The sequence below is a fragment of the Pseudophryne corroboree genome, chromosome 1 (genome assembly GCF_028390025.1).
Source record: "Pseudophryne corroboree isolate aPseCor3 chromosome 1, aPseCor3.hap2, whole genome shotgun sequence".
NCBI lineage: Eukaryota > Metazoa > Chordata > Amphibia > Anura > Myobatrachidae > Pseudophryne > Pseudophryne corroboree.
In genome coordinates, this window is record NC_086444.1 from 39,955,644 (window position 1) to 39,976,067 (window position 20,424).

Sequence of the window (20,424 nt, forward strand, 5' to 3'; positions counted from 1 at the left end):
GCAGCTGCGGTAAGTCTTGGAACAGACATGGTACTTGCTGAAGCAAGTCCCTTCTTAGCGGCAGAGGCCATAAGACCTCTGTAAGCATCACTTGAAGTTCCGGGTACCAAGTCCTTCTTGGCCAATCCGGAGCCATGAGTATAGTTCTTACTCCTCTACGTCTTATAATTCTCAGCACCTTAGGTATGAGAAGCAGAGGAGGGAACACATACACCGACTGGTACACCCACGGTGTTACCAGAACGTCCACAGCTATTGCCTGAGGGTCTCTTGACCTGGCGCAATACCTGTCCCGGTTTTTTTTTTTTTTTTTTTTTTTAGACGGGACGCCATCATGTCCACCTTTGGTATTTCCCAACGGTTTACAATCATGTGGAAAAAACTTCCCGATGAAGTTTCCACTCTCCCGGGTGGAGGTCGTGCCTGCTGAGGAAGTCTGCTTCCCAGTTTCCATTCCCGGGATGAAACACTGCTGACAGTGCTATCACATGATTTTCCGCCCAGCGAAAAGTCCTTGCAGTTTTTGCCATTGCCCTCCTGCTTCTTGTGTCGCCCTGTCTGTTTACGTGGGCGACTGCCGTGATGTTTTTCCCACTGGATCAATACCGGCTGACCTTGAAGCAGAGGTCTTGCTAAGCTTAGAGCATTATAAATTTACCCTTAGCTCCAGTATATTTATGTGGAGAAAAGTCTCCAGACTTGATCACACTCCCTGGAATTTTTTTTTTCCTTGTGTGACTGCTCCCCAGCCTCTCGGGCTGGGCTCCGTGGTCACCAGCATCCAATCCTGAATGCCGAATCTGCGGCCCTCTAGAAGATGAGCACTCTATAACCACCACAGGAGAGACACCCTTGTCCTTGGATATAGGGTTATCCGCTGATGCATCTGAAGATGCGATCCGGGCCATTTGTCCAGCAGATCCCACTGAAAAGTTCTTGCGTGAAATCTGCCGAATGGAATTGCTTCGTAGGAAGCCACCATTTTTACCAGGACCCTTGTGCAATGATGCACTGTTTTTAGGAGGTTCCTGACTAGCTCGGATAACTCCCTGGCTTTCTCTTCCGGGAGAAACACCTTCTTCTGGACTGTGTCCAGAATCATCCCTAGGCACAGCAGACGTGTCGTCGGATCAGCTGCGATTTTGGAATATTTAGAATCCACCCGTGCTGTTGTAGCAGTATCCGAGATAGTGCTACTCCGACCTCCAACTGTTCCCTGGATTATGCCCTTATCAGGAGATCATCCAAGTAAGGGATACTTAAGACGCCTTTTCTTCGAAGAAGAATCATCATTTCGGCCATTACCTTGGTAAAGACCCGGGGTGCCGTGGACAATCCAAACGGCAGCGTCTGAAACTGATAGTGACAGTTCTGCACCACGAACCTGAGGTACCCTTAGTGAGAAGGGCAAATTTGGGACATAGAGGTAAGCATCCCTGATGTCCCGGGACACTATATAGTCCTCTTCTTCCTGGTTCGTTATCACTGCTCTGAGTGACTCCATCTTGATTTGAACCTTTGTAAGTGTTCAAAAAATTTTTTAGAATAAGTCTCACCTAGCCTTCTGGCTTCAGTACCACAATATAGTGTGGAATAATACCCCTTTTCTTGTAGTGGGAGGGGTAATTTAGTTATCACCTGCTGGGAATACAGCTTGTGAATTTTTTTCCATACTGCCTCCTTGTCGGAGGGAGACCTTGGTAAAGCAGACTTCAGGAGCCTGCGAAGGGGAAACGTCTCGACCTTCCAATCTGTACCCCTGGGATACTACTTGTAGGATCCAGGGGTCCTGTACGGTCTCAGCGCCATGCTGAGAACTTGTCAGAAGCGGTGGAACGCTTCTGTTCCTGGGAATGGGCTGCCTGCTGCAGTCTTCTTCCCTTTCCTCTATCCCTGGGCAGATATGATCTTATAGGGACGAGAGGACTGAGGCTGAAAAGACGGTGTCTTTTTCTGCAGAGATGTGACTTAGGGTAAAAAACGGTGGATTTTCCAGCAGTTGCCGTGGCCACCAGGTCCGATGGACCGACCCCAAATAACTCCTCTTCCTTTATACGGCAATACACCTTTGTGCCGTTTGGAATCTGCATCACCTGACCACTGTCGTGTCCATAACATCTTTTGGCAGTTATGGACATCGCATTTACTCATGATGCCAGAGTGCAAATATCCCTCTGTGCATCTCGCATATATAGAAATGCATCCTTTAAATGCTCTATAGTCAATAAAATACTGTCCCTGTCAAGGGTATCAATATTTTTAGTCAGGGAATCCGACCAAGCCACCCCAGCTCTGCACATCCAGGCTGAGGCGATCGCTGGTCGCAGTATAACACCAGTATGTGTGTATATACTTTTTATGATATTTTTCCAGCCTACTGTCAGCTGGTCCTTGAGGACGGCCCTATCTATAGACGGTACCGCCACTTGTTTTGATAAGCGTGTGAGCGCCTTATCCACCTTAAGGGGTGTTTCCCAACGCGCCCTAACTTCTGGCGGGAAAGGGTATACCGCCCATAATTTTCTATCGGGGGGAACCCACGCATCATCACACACTTTATTTAATTTATCTGATTCAGGAAAAACTATGGTAGTTTTTTCACATCCCACATAATACCCTCTTTTGTGGTACTTGTAGTATCAGAAATATGTAACACCTCCTTCATTGCCTTTAACGTGTGGCCCTAATAAGGAATACGTTTGTTTATTCACCGTCGACACTGGATTCAGTGTCCCTGTCTGTGTCTGTGTCGACCGACTAAAGTAAACGGGCGTTTTAAAACCCCTGACGGTGTTTTTGAGACGTCTGGACCGGTACTAATTGTTTGTCGGCCGTCTCATGTCGTCAACCGACCTTGCAGCGTGTTGACATTATCACGTAATTTCCTAAATAAGCCATCCATTCCGGTGTCGACTCCCTAGAGAGTGACACCACCATTACAGGCAATTGCTCCGCCTCCTCACCAACATCGTCCTCCTACATGTCGACACACACGTACCGACACACAGCACACACACAGGGAATGCTCTGATAGAGGACAGGACCCACTAGCCCTTTGGAGAGACAGAGGGAGAGTTTGCCAGCACACACCAAAAACGCTATAATTATATAGGGACAACCTTATATAAGTGTTTTCCCTTATAGCATCTTAATATATATAAGCATATCGCCAAATTAGTGCCCCCCCTCTCTGTTTTAACCCTGTTTCTGTAGTGCAGTGCAGGGGAGAGCCTGGGAGCCTTCCCTCCAGCCTTTCTGTGAGGGAAAATGGCGCTGTGTGCTGAGGAGATAGGCCCCGCCCCTTTTTTGGCGGCCTCGTCTCCCGCTCTTAACGGATTCTGGCAGGGGTTAAATATCTCCATATAGCCTCCGGAGGCTATATGTGAGGTATTTTTAGCCAAAATAGGTATTCATTTGCCTCCCAGGGCGCCCCCCTCCCAGCGCCCTGCACCCTCAGTGACTGCCGTGTGAAGTGTGCTGAGAGGAAAATGGCGCACAGCTGCAGTGCTGTGCGCTACCTTTAGAAGACTGAGGAGTCTTCTGCCGCCGATTCTGGACCTTCTTACTTCAGCATCTGCAAGGGGGCCGGCGGCAAGGCTCCGGTGACCATCCAGGCTGTACCTGTGATCGTCCCTCTGGAGCTGATGTCCAGTAGCCAAGAAGCCAATCCATCCTGCACGCAGGTGAGTTCACTTCTTCTCCCCTCTGTCCCTCGTTGCAGTGATCCTGTTGCCAGCAGGACTCACTGTAAAGTAAAAAACCTAAGCTAAACTTTCTCTAAGCAGCTCTTTAGGAGAGCCACCTAGAATTGCACCCTTCTCGGCCGGGCACAAAAATCTAACTGGCTTGGAGGAGGGTCATAGGGGGAGGAGCCAGTGCACACCACCTGATCGGAAAGCTTTACTTTTGTGCCCTGTCTCCTGCGGAGCCGCTATTCCCCATGGTCCTTTCAGGAACCCCAGCATCCACTAGGACGATAGAGAAAGGTGCATACACATGGTACGATTGGCGTAACGATTGGGGCGTTCCTGATCGATCGTTCGACCAATCGTCCCGTGTGTATGCACGATATCGTGCATGGTGCGCTCCCGTGGCGTCATTCATTGCTTCCCCTGATCTAACTGCATGTGCAAAAGATCCGGGGACGTGGCTGCCGATCCCACACAGTGCTAAGAGGGACGGCATAGCATGCGATCGGATACATCGGTGGGAACACATCGTACCATGACGTAAGGGCCAGCATAGAGGGCGGTCGGGCACCGGATCGCCCCACGCCTGGGGACTGCCCGACATGTCTTCACTCGGATGGTCCGTCTCATCGGCTGCTAACATTGCTCATTGTGTGGCCAGCCTTATGGCCCGACAGCGGATACTGCCGACGGGCGACCCGGCGGCGGGGGGGAGATGACTTCACTCCCCCCGTCACCCGAATCCATAGCACTGCACGCTAATATGGACAATCTCGTCCATATCGGCCTGCATGCATAAAGGTCCATACACACTTGCCGATAAAATGAGCGACGTCGCTCATTTTATCGGCAAGTGTGTATCATACTTGCCTACCTGACCCCCTCCATGAGGGAGAAAATGCTCTGTTCCTGGACTTTCCTGGTAATGTATGATTGCCATCACCTGTGGTGAAACACCTTTCTTATCAATTAACTAGCTCATCACAGGTGATGGCAATCATACATTACCAGGAAAGTCCAGGAACAGAGCATTTTCTCCCTCATGGAGAGGGTCAGGTAGGCAAGTATGGTGTGTATGCCGCCAGCGACGACCGATGCGCGCCCCCGCGGGTCGGCAACGATCGTCGCTGTCGGTAGGGCATGCATGCAGGATCTGGACTGTTGTCCACGACCTGCATGCAGGGCTGGTGGAGGCGTGACATCACTGAGCGATATGAACGGTCATATCGCGCAGTGTGTACAGTCGGCTGCCGACCAGCCGGCCCGGGAGAGGGAAACATTAGACGACGTCGATCACAGAGCGACATCGTCTAATGTGTATGGGCCTTAAGTGACGGGGGCGCCAACGATTAACAAGCGCGTTCTGTTTTATCGCCCAGGACGTAGGGCCCATTAAGCAAAACCGTGCAGTATGTACCCGAACATGACAACCTCCTCAACCAGCAGTGAGCACTGCAGCCGATATACCCGCCCCTAGTACTACAACCATTGTCGGTCACATGGCTGAGCGATCTGATCGGCCGACGCTCGTGCGATGGCGCGCTATGTGTGTGGGCGGGAAAACACGGCGCTCGCGCAGGACACTGCGCCCCGTCCCACTCTCCATCGGCTACCCCGCCCCCTTTCCCTACGACCCGATCCCGATCACGTGACTCGCTGCGGCTGCTGCTGCTGCCCGGCCGCTCAGAGTCAGGATGGTGCCGGGAGAAAATGGCGGATCCCGAGGAGCTGCGGGTGAGAGTGCGGGTGTGCGCGTCGGCTGTCTGAGGGTTCCAGATGTAAACTCCGGGTTTACGGACAGCTATGGGTGAAGTGCCCGATGGCCTCAGTCAGTGACAGGGCTGCCAGGTGGGGGCGTAGCGGGGCTGTCATGTCAGGCTGCACAGAGGCTGTGGGGTGGAGGGGGGTGAGGGCACCTGTAGGGTGGTTTTCTGAGGACTCCAAGGAGGAAAGGCACCTGCTAGAGATAATGGTAGGGGAAGGAACCAGAAGGGGGGTATCCTGTTGCCCAATCTAGGGAAAAGATATGCTAGAGGTAATTGTGGGGCAAGGAACCAGTAGGGGGGTATCCTGTTGCCCAATCTAGGTAAAGGATCTGCTAGAGGTAATTGTGGGGAAAGAACTAATAGGGGGGTATCCTGTTGGCCAATCTAAGGAAAGTGTCTACTATAGGTAATTGTAGGAGAAGGAACCAGTAGGGGGGGTATCCTGTTGCCCAATCTAGGTAAAAGATCTGCTAGAGGTAATTGTAGGCTAAGGAACCAGTAGGGGGGTATCCTGTTGCCCAATCTAGGGAAAAGATATGCTAGAGGTAATTGTGGGGCAAGGAACCAGTAGGGGGGTATCCTGTTGCCCAATCTAGGTAAAGGATCTGCTAGAGGTAATTGTGGGGAAAGAACTAATAGGGGGGTATCCTGTTGGCCAATCTAAGGAAAGTGTCTACTATAGGTAATTGTAGGAGAAGGAACCAGTAGGGGGGGTATCCTGTTGCCCAATCTACGTAAAAGATCTGCTAGAGGTAATTGTAGGCTAAGGAATCAGTAGGGGGGTATCCTGTTGCCCAATCTAGGGAAAAGATATGCTAGAGGTAATTGTGGGGCAAGGAACCAGTAGGGGGGTATCCTGTTGCCCAATCTAGGGAAATGATCTGCTAAAGGTAATTGTAGGGCAAGGAACCAGTAGGTGGGTATCCTGTTGGCCAATCTAAGGAAAGGATCTACTATAGGTAATTGTAGGAGAAGGAACCAGTAGGGGGGTATCCTGTTGCCCAATCTAGGGAAAGGATCTGCTAGAGGTAATTGTAGGGGAAGGAACCAGTAGGGTGGTATCGGCTGTGGCACAGAGTAGTGGAAATATAAGGTAGGGGTATTCTATTCTGTGGCCGCCCGGAGCCAAGGCACTTGTACGGTGTATCCTATGACTCGAAGATTTGGACATAACGAGTAGGAGGAGGTTCAAGTTCAGAACATGGGACTCCCTGGATTTGCATAACTAAACTGCCTAAGAACATCATTAAATTTGTTCAGAACATTAAAAAGTGTACCTTCGTGGCTTGCTTGGCTCGCCACGCTTTGGGCATGGTAGTCCATGTGGCTAGTGAAGCCGATAGCCCAGGGTAACATGTTTTGAGCTTGAGCCGTAGAAGGTATCTTGTGCCCCAATCAAGGGAAAGGAGCTGATGGAGGTGGGTAGCCTCTTGCTCCCAGGAGGGATGGGACTTGTAGGGGGTACGCCTTGGCTCAGGTATGCGGTGGCTCAGAGATTGGGATACCTTGTGACATCGAGTAGGGGAAAGAACCCTGTTCATAAAAGTAAGGAACCAATAGGGGGTTCTCTGGCACTGAGTAGGGGACAGAACCAGTAGGGGTGTCCTGTGGCCTAAAATAGGGGAAGGAACAGTAGGAGAATTCTGTGGATCAAAATAATAGGAGCAATGGGTAAGGCTGTTTTGTAGCCCAGAGCAGGGGGAGGAACTGGGAGCAGGTAGAGTGTTGCCCAGGACAGGGTAAGGTACATGTAGAGGTAATAATACCCAGATTAGGGAAAGTTTTCTGTAGGATATCCGCTGTCCCAGAGCCGCGGGAGGAACCTGTAGTGGTAACATGGCCTCGAGTAGGGGAAGATTACTTTAGAGGAAATATCTGGGTGTATAGTCTGTAGCATGGAGCTGATAAAGGGTGTTGTAGGAAAGGCGAACAGTAAAGAGAACCGGTGTCTTAGGGTAAGGATTGGTTATAGGTATAGTTTGGTAGAGGGCAGATTAAGTGTTTCTTTAGGGTGACTGGCGCAGCTGGTTGACTCTTGTCATAAAAGGAGAAAAAAAATCTGGGTGTTATTGAGAGTGAGAGATGACGCCCCAGGAACGTCGGGAACCATCTACTTACATACTTCTGGGCATTTCTACAGCTCGTTTGAAAGTCACTACGCATTCACTGCTTTCACAAACACTTTTATGGAGCAATATGTACGCCACGATATTTAAGACTAACAAGGGTTTTTTATAATATTTCTCTATCGTCCTAGTGGATGCTGGGGTTCCTGAAAGGACCATGGGGAATAGCGGCTCCGCAGGAGACAGGGCACAAAAAGTAAAGCTTTTCCAGATCAGGTGGTGTGCACTGGCTCCTCCCCCTATGACCCTCCTCCAGACTCCAGTTAGATTTTTGTGCCCGGCCGAGAAGGGTGCAATTCTAGGTGGCTCTCATAAAGAGCTGCTTAGAGAAAGTTTAGCTTAGGTTTTTTATTTTACAGTGATTCCTGCTGGCAACAGGATCACTGCAACGAGGGACAGAGGGGAGAAGAAGTGAACTCACCTGCGTGCAGGATGGATTGGCTTCTTGGCTACTGGACATCAGCTCCAGAGGGACGATCACAGGTACAGCCTGGATGGTCACCGGAGCCGCGCCGCCGGCCCCCTTGCAGATGCTGAAGTAAGAAGAGGTCCAGAATCGGCGGCTGAAGACTCCTGCAGTCTTCTAAAGGTAGCGCACAGCACTGCAGCTGTGCGCCATTTTCCTCTCAGCACACTTCACACGCAGTCACTGAGGGTGCAGGGCGCTGGGGGGGGGCGCCCTGGGAGGCAAATGTAAACCTATATAAAGGCTAAAAATACCTCACATATAGCCCCCAGAGGCTATATGGAGATATTTAACCCCTGCCTGTATTCACAAAATAGCGGGAGACGAGCCGCCGAAAAAGGGGCGGGGCCTATCTCCTCAGCACACGGCGCCATTTCCTCTCACAGCTCCGCTGGTCAGGACGGCTCCCAGGTCTCTCCCCTGCACTGCACTACAGAAACAGGGTAAAACAGAGAGGGGGGGCAAATTTAATGGCAATATCTTGATATATATAAAGCAGCTATAAGGGAGCACTTATTATAAGGCTATCCCTGTCATATATAGCGCTTTTTGGTGTGTGCTGGCAGACTCTCCCTCTGTCTCCCCAAAGGGCTAGTGGGTCCTGTCTTCGTTTAGAGCATTCCCTGTGTGTCTGCTGTGTGTCGGTACGTGTGTGTCGACATGTATGAGGACGATATTGGTGTGGAGGCGGAGCAATTGCCAAATATGGGGATGTCACCTCCTAGGGGGTCGACACCAGAATGGATGCCTTTATTTATGGAATTACGGGATAGTGTCAACACGCTAAAGCAGTCGTTTGACGACATGAGGCGGCCGGACAATCAATTAGTGCCTGTCCAGGCGCCTCAAACACCGTCAGGGGCTGTAAAACGCCCTTTGCCTCAGTCGGTCGACACAGACCCAGACACAGGCACTGATTCCAGTGGTGACGGTGACGAATCAACCGTATTTTCCAGTAGGGCCACACGTTATATGATTTTGGCAATGAAGGAGGCGTTACATTTAGCTGATACTACAGGTACCACTAAACAGGGTATTATGTGGGGTGTGAAAAAACTACCTATAGTTTTTCCTGAATCAGAAGAATTAAATGACGTGTGTGATGAAGCGTGGGTTGCCCCTGATAAAAAGCTGATAATTTCAAAGAAATTATTGGCATTATACCCTTTCCCGCCAGAGGTTAGGGAGCGCTGGGAAACACCTCCTAGGGTGGACAAGGCGCTAACACGCTTATCAAAACAAGTGGCGTTACCTTCTCCTGAGACGGCCGCACTTAAAGATCCATCAGATAGGAGGATGGAAAATATCCAAAAAAGTATATACACACATGCAGGTGTTATACTACGACCAGCTATAGCGACTGCCTGGATGTGCAGTGCTGGGGTAGTTTGGTCAGAGTCCCTGATTGAAAATATTGATACCCTGGACAGGGACAATATTTTACTGTCGTTAGAACAAATAAAGGATGCATTTCTTTATATGCGTGATGCACAGAGGGATATCTGCACACTGGCATCACGGGTAAGTGCTATGTCCATTTCGGCCAGAAGAGCTTTATGGACGCGACAGTGGACAGGCGATGCGGATTCAAAACGGCATATGGAAGTTTTGCCGTATAAAGGGGAGGAGTTATTTGGAGTCGGTCTATCAGATTTGGTGGCCACGGCTACAGCCGGGAAATCCACCTTTCTACCTCAAGTTACTCCCCAACAGAAAAAGGCACCGACTTTTCAACCGCAGCCCTTTCGTTCCTTTAAAAATAAGAGAGCAAAGGGCTATTCATATCTGCCACGAGGCAGAGGTCGAGGGAAGAAACAGCAACAGGCAGCTCCTTCCCAGGAACAGAAGCCCTCCCCGGCTTCTACAAAAGCCTCAGCATGACGCTGGGGCTTCTCAAGCGGACTCGGGGACGGTGGGAGGTCGTCTCAAAAATTACAGCGCGCAGTGGGCTCACTCGCAGGTAGATCCCTGGATCCTGCAGATAATATCTCAGGGGTACAGGTTGGAATTAGAGACAGATCCACCTCGCCGTTTTCCTGAAGTCTGCTTTACCAACGTCCCCTTCCGAAAGGGAGACGGTTTTGGAAGCCATTCACAAGCTGTACTCTCAGCAGGTGATAGTCAAGGTACCTCTTCTACAACAAGGGAAGGGGTATTATTCCACTCTATTTGTGGTACCGAAGCCGGATGGCTCGGTAAGGCCTATTCTAAATCTGAAGTCCTTGAACCTGTACATAAAGAAGTTCAAGTTCAAGATGGAGTCACTCAGAGCAGTGATAGCGAACCTGGAAGAAGGGGACTTTATGGTATCCTTGGACATCAAGGATGCGTATCTCCACGTTCCAATTTACCCCTCACACCAGGGGTACCTCAGGTTCGTTGTACAAAACTGTCACTATCAGTTTCAGACGCTGCCGTTTGGTTTGTCCACGGCACCTCGGGTCTTTACAAAGGTAATGGCCGAGATGATGATTCTTCTTCGAAGAAAAGGCGTATTAATTATCCCATACTTGGACGATCTCCTAATAAGGGCAAGGTCCAGAGAACAGCTAGAGATGGGATTAGCAATATCTCAAGAGGTGCTAAAGCAGCACGGATGGATTCTGAATATTCCAAAATCCCAATTAATGCCGACAACTCGTCTGCTGTTCCTAGGGATGATTCTGGACACGGTTCAGAAAAAGGATTTTCTTCCCGAGGAAAAAGCCAAGGAGTTATCCGACCTGGTCAGGAATCTCCTAAAACCAGGAAAGGTGTCTGTACATCAATTCACGCATCTTCAGATGCACCTGCGGATAACCCTGTCTCCAAGGACAAGGGTATCTCTTCTGTGGTGGTTGTAGAGGGCTCATCTATTGGAGGGCCGCAGATTCGGCATACAGGATTGGATCCTGGTGACCACGGACCCCAGCCTGAGAGGCTGGGGAGCAGTCACACAAGGAAGAAACTTCCAGGGAGTGTGGTCGAGCCTGGAAAAGTCTCTTCACATAAACATTCTGGAACTAAGAGCAATCTACAATGCTCTAAGCCAGGCGGAACCTCTGCTTCAAGGAAGACCGGTGTTGATCCAGTCGGACAACATCACGGCAGTCGCCCATGTAAACAGACAGGGCGGCACAAGAAGCAGGAGTGCAATGGCAGAAGCTGCCAGGATCCTTCGCTGGGCGGAGAATCACTTGATAGCACTGTCAGCAGTGTTCATCCCGGGAGTGGACAACTGGGAAGCAGACTTCCTCAGCAGACACGATCTTCACCCGGGAGAGTGGGGACTTCATCCAGAAGTTTTCCACATGCTAATAAACCGTTGGGAAAGACCAATGGTGGACATGATGGCGTCTCGCCTCAACAAAAAACTGGACAGGTATTGCGCCAGGTCAAGAGATCCGCAGGCAATAGCGGTGGACGCGCTGGTAACACCTTGGGTGTACCAGTCGGTGTATGTGTTTCCTCCTCTGCCTCTCATACCAAAGGTATTGAGAATCATACGGCAAAGCGGAGTAAGAACGATACTAGTGGCTCCGGATTGGCCAAGAAGGTCTTGGTACCCGGAACTTCAAGAGATGGTCACGGACGATCCGTGGCCTCTACCTCTAAGACGGGACCTGCTTCAGCAGGGACCGTGTCTATTCCAAGACTTACCGCGGCTGCGTTTGACGGCATGGCGGTTGAACGCCAGATCCTAAAAGGAAAAGGCATTCCAGAAGAAGTCATTCCTACCTTGATTAAGGCAAGAAAGGAAGTCACCGCGAAGCATTATCACCGCATTTGGCGGAAATATGTTGCGTGGTGCGAGGATCGGAGTGCTCCGACGGAGGAATTTCAACTGGGTCGTTTCCTACATTTCCTGCAATCAGGATTGTCTATGGGTCTCAAATTGGGATCTATTAAGGTTCAAATTTCGGCCCTGTCAATATTCTTCCAAAAAGAATTGGCCTCAGTTCCTGAGGTCCAGACTTTTGTCAAAGGAGTACTGCATATACAGCCTCCTGTGGTGCCTCCGGTGGCACCGTGGGTTCTAAATGTAGTTTTAGATTTCCTCAAATCCCATTGGTTTGAACCACTAAAAAATGTGGATTTGAAATATCTCACATGGAAAGTGACTATGTTACTGGCCCTGGCGTCCGCCAGGAGAGTATCTGAACTGGCGGCTTTATCTTATAAAAGCCCTTATTTAATTTTCCATTCGGATAGGGCAGAGCTGCGGACGCGTCCGCATTTTCTCCCTAAGGTGGTATCAGCGTTTCACCTGAACCAGCCTATTGTAGTGCCTGCGGCTACAAGCGACTTGGAGGACTCCAAGTTGTTGGACGTTGTCAGAGCTTTAAAAATATACATTTCAAGGACGGCTGGAGTCAGAAAATCTGACTCGCTGTTTATACTGTATGCACCCAACAAGTTGGGTGCGCCTGCTTCTAAGCAGTCGATTGCTCGTTGGATTTGTAACACAATTCAACTTGCACATTCTGTGGCAGGCCTGCCACAGCCTAAATCTGTTAAGGCCCATTCCACAAGGAAGGTGGGCTCATCTTGGGCGGCTGCCCGAGGGGTCTCGGCATTACAACTCTGCCGAGCAGCTACGTGGTCAGGGGAGAACACGTTTGTAAAATTCTACAAATTTGATACCCTGGCAAAGGAGGACCTGGAGTTCTCTCATTCGGTGCTGCAGAGTCATCCGCACTCTCCCGCCCGTTTGGGAGCTTTGGTATAATCCCCATGGTCCTTTCAGGAACCCCAGCATCCACTAGGACGATAGAGAAAATAAGAATTTACTTACCGATAATTCTATTTCTCGGAGTCCGTAGTGGATGCTGGGCGCCCATCCCAAGTGCGGATTATCTGCAATACTTGTACATAGTTATTGTTAACTAATTCGGGTTATTGTTTAGGGAGCCATCTTTCAGAGGCTCCTCTGTTATCATACTGTTAACTGGGTTTAGATCACAAGTTGTACGGTGTGATTGGTGTGGCTGGTATGAGTCTTACCCGGGATTCAAAATCCTCCCTTATTGTGTACGCTCGTCCGGGCACAGTACCTAACTGGAGTCTGGAGGAGGGTCATAGGGGGAGGAGCCAGTGCACACCACCTGATCTGGAAAAGCTTTACTTTTTGTGCCCTGTCTCCTGCGGAGCCGCTATTCCCCATGGTCCTTTCAGGAACCCCAGCATCCACTACGGACTCCGAGAAATAGAATTATCGGTAAGTAAATTCTTATTTTCTCTGACGTCCTAGTGGATGCTGGGAACTCCGAAAGGACCATGGGGAATAGCGGCTCCGCAGGAGACTGGGCACAGCTAAAGAAAGCTTTAGGTCACCTGGTGTGCACTGGCTCCTCCCACTATGACCCTCCTCCAAGCCTCAGTTAGATTTTGTGCCCGACCGAGGTTGGATGCACACTAGGGGCTCTCCTGAGCTTCTAGAAAGAAAGTATAGAATTAGGTTTTTTATTTTCAGTGAGACCTGCTGGCAACAGGCTCACTGCAGCGAGGGACTAAGGGGAGAAGAAGCGAACCTGCCTGCTTGCAGCCAGCTTGGGCTTCTTAGGCTACTGGACACCATTAGCTCCAGAGGGATCGACCGCAGGCCCGTCCTTGGTGTTCGGTCCCGGAGCCGCGCCGCCGTCCCCCTTACAGAGCCAGAAGCAAGAAGAGGTCCGGAAAAGCGGCGGCAGAAGACATCAGTCTTCACCAAGGTAGCGCACAGCACTGCAGCTGTGCGCCATTGCTTCTCATACACACTTCACACTCCGGTCACTGAGGGTGCAGGGCGCTTGGGGGGGGGCGCCCTGAGCAGCAATAGAAACACCTTGGCTGGCAAAAATACCACAATATATAGCCCCAGAGGCTATATATGTGGTAAATACCCCTGCCAGAATCCAGAAAAAAGCGGGAGAATAGGCCGCGGAAAAGGGGCGGAGCTATCTCCTTCAGCACACTGGCGCCATTTTCTCCCTCACAGCTCCGCTGGAAGGAAGCTCCCTGGCTCTCCCCTGCAGTCTACACTACAGAACAGAGTAAAAAAGAGAGGGGGGGCACTAAATTTAGGCGCAGTATATATATATATATATATATATATATATATATATATATATATATATATATATATATATATATATATATATAGATAAAAGCAGCTATAGGGGACATAATTCAGTTAGTCCCTGCATTATATAGCGCTCTGGTGTGTGCTGGCATACTCTCACTCTGTCTCCCCAAAGGGCTTTTGTGGGGTCCTGTCCTCTGTTAGAGCATTCCCTGTGTGTGTGCGGTGTGTCGGTACGGCTGTGTCGACATGTTTGATGAGGATAATGATGTGGAGGCGGAGCAGATGCCTATAGAAGGGATGTCACCCCCTGCGGGGCAGACACCTGAGTGGATGGTTTTATGGAAAGAATTGAGTGCACGTATAGACTCTTTACACAAAAAATTTGACGACATACCAAATGCGGGACAGCCGGCTTCTCAGCTCGTGCCTGTCCAGGCGTCTCAAAGGTCATCAGGGGCTCTAAAACTCCCACTACCGCAGATGGCAGACGTCGACACGGATACTGACACCAGTGTCGACGACGATGAGTCTAGTTTAATGCCCACTAAGGCCATTCACTGCATGATTGAGGCAATGAAAGAGGTGTTACACATTTCTGATATAAATCCAGGTACCACTAAAAAGGGTATTATGTTTGGGGAGAAAAAAACTACCCGTAGTTTTTCCCCCATCTGAAGAATTAAATGAAGTGTGTGAAGAAGCGTGGGCCTTCCCTGATAAAAAATTGGTAATTCCTAAGAAGTTACTAATTGCGTTCCCTTTCTCGCCAGAGGATAGGTCACGTTGGGAAACACCTCCTAGGGTGGATAAAGCGCTCACACGTTTGTCTAAAAAGGTGGCACTACCGTCTCCGGACACGGCCGCCCTCAAGGAACCTGCTGATAGAAAGCAGGAGGCGATCCTGAAGTCTGTATATACACACTCAGGCATTCTACTCAGACCAGCTATTGCGTCAGCATGGATTTGCAGTGCTGCCGCTGCGTGGTCAGATTCCCTGTCAGAAAATATTGACACACTAGACAGAGACACTGTTTTGCTAACCATAGAGCATATCAAAGACTCAGTCTTATACATGAGAGATGCACAGAGGGAGATCTGCCGGCTGGCATCTAAAATAAGTGCATTGTCCACTTCTGCTAGGAGAGGCTTAATGACTCGCCAGTGGACAGGGGATGCAGATTCAAAAAGGCACATGGAAGTTTTGCCTTATAAGGGTGAGGAGTTATTTGGGGATGGTCTCTCGGACCTCGTTTCCACAGCAACATCTGGGAAGTCAGCATTTCTCTGACGTCCTAAGTGGATGCTGGGGACTCCGTCAGGACCATGGGGATTAGCGGCTCCGCAGGAGACAGGGCACAAAACTAAAGCTTTAGGATCAGGTGGTGTGTACTGGCTCCTCCCCCTATGACCCTCCTCCAAGCCTCAGTTAGGTTTTTGTGCCCGTCCGAGCAGGGTGCAATCTAGGTGGCTCTCTTAAGGAGCTGCTTAGAAAAAGTTTTTAGGTTTCTTATTTTCAGTGAGTCCTGCTGGCAACAGGCTCACTGCATCGAGGGACTTAGGGGAGAGAAGTTCAACTCACCTGCGTGCAGGATGGATTGGCTTCTTAGGCTACTGGACACCATTAGCTCCAGAGGGAGTCGGAACACAGGTCTCACCCTGGGGTTCGTCCCGGAGCCGCGCCGCCGACCCCCCTTGCAGATGCTGAAGATTGAAGGTCCAGAAACCGGCGGCAGAAGGCTTTTCAGTCTTCATGAAGGTAGCGCACAGCACTGCAGCTGTGCGCCATTGTTGTCACACACTTCACACCAACGGTCACGGAGGGTGCAGGGCGTTGCTGGGGGCGCCCTGGGCAGCAATGTATAATACCTTATTCTGGCTAAAAATACATCACATATAGCCCCTGGAGGCTATATGGATGTATTTAACCCCTGCCAGGTCTCAGAAAAACGGGAGAAGAAGCCCGCCGAAAAGGGGGCGGGGCCTATTCTCCTCAGCACACAGCGCCATTTTCCCTCACAGAAATGCTGGTGGGAAGGCTCCCAGGCTCTCCCCTGCACTGCACTACAGAAACAGGGTTAAAACAGAGAGGGGGGGCACTTATTTGGCGATATGTATATATATATTAAAATGCTATAAGGGAAAAACACTTATATAAAGGTTGTCCCTGTATAATATAGCGTTTTTGGTGTGTGCTGGCAAACTCTCCCTCTGTCTCCCCAAAGGGCTAGTGGGGTCCTGTCCTCTATCAGAGCATTCCCTGTGTGTGTGCTGTGTGTCGGTACTTGTGTGTCGACTTGTATGAGGACGATGTTGGTGAGGAGGCGGAGCAATTGCCGGTAATGGTGATGTCACTCTCTAGGGAGTCGACACCGGAATGGATGGCTTATTTAAGGAATTACGTGATAATGTCAACACGCTGCAAGGTCGGTTGACGACATGAGACGGCCGGCAAACCAATTAGTACCTGTCCAGGCGTCTAAAACACCGTCAGGGGCGTTAAAACGTCCTTTTTACCTCAGTCGGTCGACACAGACACGGACACTGACTCCAGTGTCGACGGTGAAGAAACAAACGTATTTTCCTTTAGGGCCACACGTTACTTGTTAAGGGCAATGAAGGAGATGTTACATATTTCTGATACTACAAGTACCACAAAAAAGGGTATTATGTGGAGTGTGAAAAAACTACATGTGGTTTTTCCTGAATCAGATAAATTAAATGAAGTGTGTGATGATGCGTGGGTTTCCCCCGATAGAAAATTATTGGCGGTATACCTTTTCCCGCCAGAAGTTATGGCGCGTTGGGAAACACACCTTAGGGTGGATAAGGCGCTCACACGCTTATAAAAACAAGTGGCGTTACCATCTCCAGATACGGACGCCCTCAAGGAGCCAACTGATAGGAGGTTGGAAAATATCCTAAAAAGTATATACACACATACTGGTGTTATACTGCGACCAGCGATCGCCTCAGCCTGGATGGGCAGCGCTGGGGTGTCTTGGTCGGATTCCCTGACTGGAAATATTGATACCCTTGACAGGGACAGTATTTTATTGACTATAGAGCATTTAAAAGATGCATTTCTATATATGCGAAACTCTGGCATCAAGAGTAAGTGCGATGTCCATATCTGCCAGAAGATGTTTATGGACACGACAGTGGTCAGGTGATGCAGATTCCAAACGGCACATGGAAGTATTGCCGTATAAAGGGGAGGAGTTATTTGGGGTCGGTCCATCGGACCTGGTGGCCACGGCAACAGCTAGAAAATCCACCTTTTTTACCCCAAGTCACATCTCAGCAGAAAAAGACAGTCTTTTCAGCCTCAGTCCTTTCGTCCCCATAATATCTGCCCAGGGATAGAAGTAAGGGAAGAAGACTGCAGCAGGCAGCCCATTCCCAGGAACAGAAGCCTTCCACCGCTTCTGCCAAGTCCTCAGCATGACGCTGGGGCCGTACAAACAGGTGCGGTGGGGGGTCGTCTCAAGAGTTTCAGCACGCAGTGGGCTCACTCGCAAGTGGACCCCTGGATCCTACAAGTAGTATCCCAGGGGTCAGATTGGAAATTCGAGACGTCTCCCCCTCGCAAGTTCCTGAAGTTTGCTTTACCAACGTCTACCTCCGACAGGGAGGCAGTATTGGAAACAATTCACAAGCTGTATTCCCAGCAGGTGATAATCAAAGTACCCCTCCTACAACAAGTAAAGGGGTATTATTCCACACTATATTGTGGTACTGAAGCCAGACGGCTCGGTGAGACCTATTCTAAATGGAGTCACTCAGAGCAGTGATAGCGAACCAGGAAGAAGGGGACTATATGGTGTCCCTGGACATCAAGGATGCTTACCTCCATGTCCAAATTTGCCCTTCTCACAAAGGGTACCTCAGGTTCGTGGTACAAAACTGTCACTATCAGTTTCAGACGCTGCCGTTTGGATTGTCCACGGCACCCCGGGTCTTTACCAAGGTAATGGCCGAAATGATGATTCTTCTTCAAAGAAAAGGCGTCTTAATTATCCCTTACTTGGACGATCTCCTGATAAGGGCAAGGTCCAGAGAACAGTTGGAGGTCTGAGTAGCACTATCTCAAGTAGTTCTACGACAGCACGGGTGGATTCTAAATATTCCAAAATCGCAGCTGTCTCCGACGACACGTCTGCTGTCCCTAGGGATGATTCTGGACACAGTCCAGAAAAAGGTGTTTCTCCCGGAGGAGAAAGCCAGGGAGTTATCCGAGCTAGTCAGGAACCTCCAAAAACCAGGAAAAGTGTCAGTGCATCATTGCACAAGGGTCCTGGGAAAAATGGTGGCTTCTTACGAAGCGATTCCATTCGGCAGATTTCACGCAAGAACTTTTCAGTGGGATCTGCTGGACAAATGGTCCGGATCGCATCTTCAGATGCATCAGCGGATAACCCTGTCTCCAAGGACAAGGGTGTCTCTTCTGTGGTGGCTGCAGAGTGCTCATCTACTAAAGGGCCACAGTTATACATTCAGGACTGGGTCCTGGTGACCACGGATTCCAGCTTGAAAGGCTAGGGAGCAGTCACACAGGGAAAAAATTTCCAGGGAGTGTGATCAAGTCTGGGGACTTCTCTCTGCATAAATATACTGGAGCTAAGAGCAATTTACAATGCTCTAAGCTTAGCAAGACCTCTGCTTCAAGGTCAGCCGGTATTGATCTAGTGGGACAACATCACGGCAGTCGCCCACGTAAACAGACAGGGCGGCACAAGAAGCAGGAGGATAATGGCAGAAACTGCAAGGATTCTTCGCTGGGCGGAAAATCATGTGATAGCACTGTCAGCAGTTTTCATTCCGGGAGTGGACAACTGGGAAGCAGACTTCCTCAGCACGACCTCCACCCGGGAGAGTGGGGACTTCATCGAGAAGTTTTTTCCACATGATTGTGCACCGTTGGGAAAGACCAAAGGTGGACATGATGGCGTCCCGCCTGAACAAAAAACTGGACAGGTATTGCGCCAGGTCAAGAGACCCTCAGGCAATAGCTGTGGACGTTCTGGTAACACCAGGGGTGTACCAGTTGGTGTATGTGTTCCCTCCTCTGCTTCTCATACCAAAGGTACTGAGATTTATAAGACGTAGAGGAGTAAGAACTATACTCGTGGCTCCGGATGGGCCAAGAAGGACTTGGTACCCGGAACTTCAAGAGATGCTCACAGAGGACTCAGGGCCTCTGCCGATAAGAAGGGACTTGTTTCAGCAAGTACCATGTCTGTTCCAAGACTTACCGCGGCTGCGTTTGACGGCATGGCGGTTGAACGCCGGATCCTAAGGGAAAAAGGCATTCCGGAAGAGGTCATTCCTACCCTGGTCAAAGCCAGGAAGGAGGTGACCGCACAACATTATCACCATATGTGGCGAAAATATGTTGCGTGGTGTGAGGCCAGGAAGGCCCCACGAAGAAATTTCAACTCGGTCGATTCCTGCATTTCCTGCAAACAGGAGTGTCTATGGGCCTCAAATTGGGGTCCATTAAGGTTCAAATTTCGGCCCTGTCGATTTTCTTCCAGAAAGAATTGGCTTCAGTTCCTGAAGTCCAGAAATTTGACAAGGGAGTACTGCATATACAACCCCCTTTTGTGCCTCCAGTGGCACTGTGGGATCTCAACGTAGTCCTGGGATTCCTCAAATCACGTTGGTTTAAACCGCTCAAATCTGTGGATTTGAAATATCTCACATGGAAAGTGACCATGATGTTGGCCCTGGCCTCGGCCAGGCGAGTGTCAGAATTGGCGGCTTTGTCTCACAAAAGCCCATATCTGATTGTCCATTCGGACAGGGCAGAGTTGCGGACTCGTCCCCAGTTTCTCCCTAAGTTGGTGTCAGCGTTTCATCTGAACCAGCTTATTTTGGTACCTGTGGCTACTAGAGACTTGGAGGACTCCAAGTTGCTAGATGTTGTCAGGGCCCTGAAAATATAGATTCCAGGACGGCTGGAGTCAGGAAAACTGACTTGCTGTTATCCTGTATGCACCCAAAAAACTGGGTGCTCTTACTTCTAAGCAGACGATTGCTAGTTGAATGTGTAGTACAATTCAGCTTGCACATTCTGTGGCAGGACTGCCACAGCCAAAATATATAAATGCCCATTCCACAAGGAAGGTGGGCTCATCTTGGGCGACTGCCCGAGGGGTCTCGGCTTTACAACTTTGCCGAGCTGCTACTTGGTCAGGGGCACACCCTGGCTGAGGAGGACCTGGAGTTCTCTCACTCGGTGCTGCAGAGTCATCCGCACTTTCCCGCCCGTTTGGGAGCTTTGGTATAATCCCCATGGTCCTGACGGAGTCCCCAGCATCCACTTAGGACGTCA

At 50.0% G+C, this 20,424-nt stretch overlaps 1 protein-coding gene across 6 annotated transcripts in view; it reads left to right on the forward strand.

Annotated features, from left to right (window-relative positions):
* Window positions 1–5,314: 5,314 nt before the first annotated feature.
* The window catches only part of PIAS2 (protein inhibitor of activated STAT 2), a 160,993-nt gene continuing 145,883 nt past the window's right edge, over window positions 5,315–20,424 (forward strand). For 5 of the 6 annotated variants that reach the window (XM_063958419.1, XM_063958427.1, XM_063958438.1 and 2 more), the window contains exon 1: window positions 5,639–5,661. In XM_063958419.1, coding sequence (XP_063814489.1) covers window positions 5,659–5,661 — 3 coding nt within the window. In that variant the 5' untranslated portion in view covers window positions 5,639–5,658. Of the gene's footprint in view, window positions 5,424–5,638; window positions 5,662–20,424 lie in introns of those variants that run through there. The other variant, XM_063958454.1, reaches the window with a different exon arrangement.